The sequence below is a fragment of the Rutilus rutilus genome (genome assembly GCF_951802725.1).
Source record: "Rutilus rutilus genome assembly, chromosome: 9".
NCBI classification, from domain to species: domain Eukaryota; kingdom Metazoa; phylum Chordata; class Actinopteri; order Cypriniformes; family Leuciscidae; genus Rutilus; species Rutilus rutilus.
In genome coordinates this window covers 41304442-41305254 of record NC_140223.1, presented here as the reverse complement: position 1 = coordinate 41305254, position 813 = coordinate 41304442, and the positions used below count along the sequence as shown (strand labels likewise).

Sequence of the window (813 nt, the reverse complement as noted above, 5' to 3'; positions counted from 1 at the left end):
TTTTGGACTGAGTTGAGGATAATGTCTGTGTTCAGGATCAGATCTTCATCCATCAGATGATATGAATATGATTTCTTCATGTGTGTGTGTGTGTGTAAATGCAGGACTTACGGCACAGCGCTGGTCACCGTCTCTCTGAAGGCCACCTTTGGTTTCCCCATCACACATGGACAGTTATATTCCCTCTCCATCCTCTACAACACACACACACACACACACACACACACACACACACACACACACACACACATCAGTTTCCCCATCACACACAGACAGTTATATTCCCTCTCCATCCTCTATAACAGTGGTTCCCAACAGGGGGGTCGCGGCCCACAAGGGGGTCTCGGCGAGCTCTCTGGGGGGTCGCGTAATATTTTGAAAAGTTTTGAGTAATGAGCATTCAAGTCGTCCGTAACTTTTTCTATGTTAAAAATGTACAAAATGTATATAATGAAACCGTGTTTTTTTCTTATTCTGAATCACTATGGTACACCTATAATAAGTGTTTATATTGGGACTATTTAACACTGGTTCGGATCGCCGCCGCTGCGGAGTAGTGGTACTTGACCTGCGTGACTCGTCATAGCCAAACACAGAGAAGTAATTCCGGCTCCAAAAGACGCATTATTCTGTTAACAAACGCATGTTTATTAACGATCGCTATAGCGCAAAAAAAAAGGAATGCATGCTTTAAAGAGAACGATCATATTACATTAGCTAATTTTATCCATTACCTGGCTTGGCTGACCAAAAATGGGATTTTAACCATGACAGCCTTAAAAACCAAATACATATGGGCCAGACTGACCCTTG

At 42.8% G+C, this 813-nt stretch overlaps 1 protein-coding gene across 1 annotated transcript in view; it reads right to left on the bottom strand.

Moving 5' to 3' along the window:
• The window catches only part of gfm1 (G elongation factor, mitochondrial 1), a 37904-nt gene that overhangs the window by 14640 nt on the left and 22451 nt on the right, over window positions 1–813 (bottom strand). The window contains exon 13 of the mRNA XM_084419434.1: window positions 112–194. Coding sequence (XP_084275560.1) covers window positions 112–194 — 83 coding nt within the window. The remainder of the gene's footprint in view (window positions 1–111; window positions 195–813) is intronic.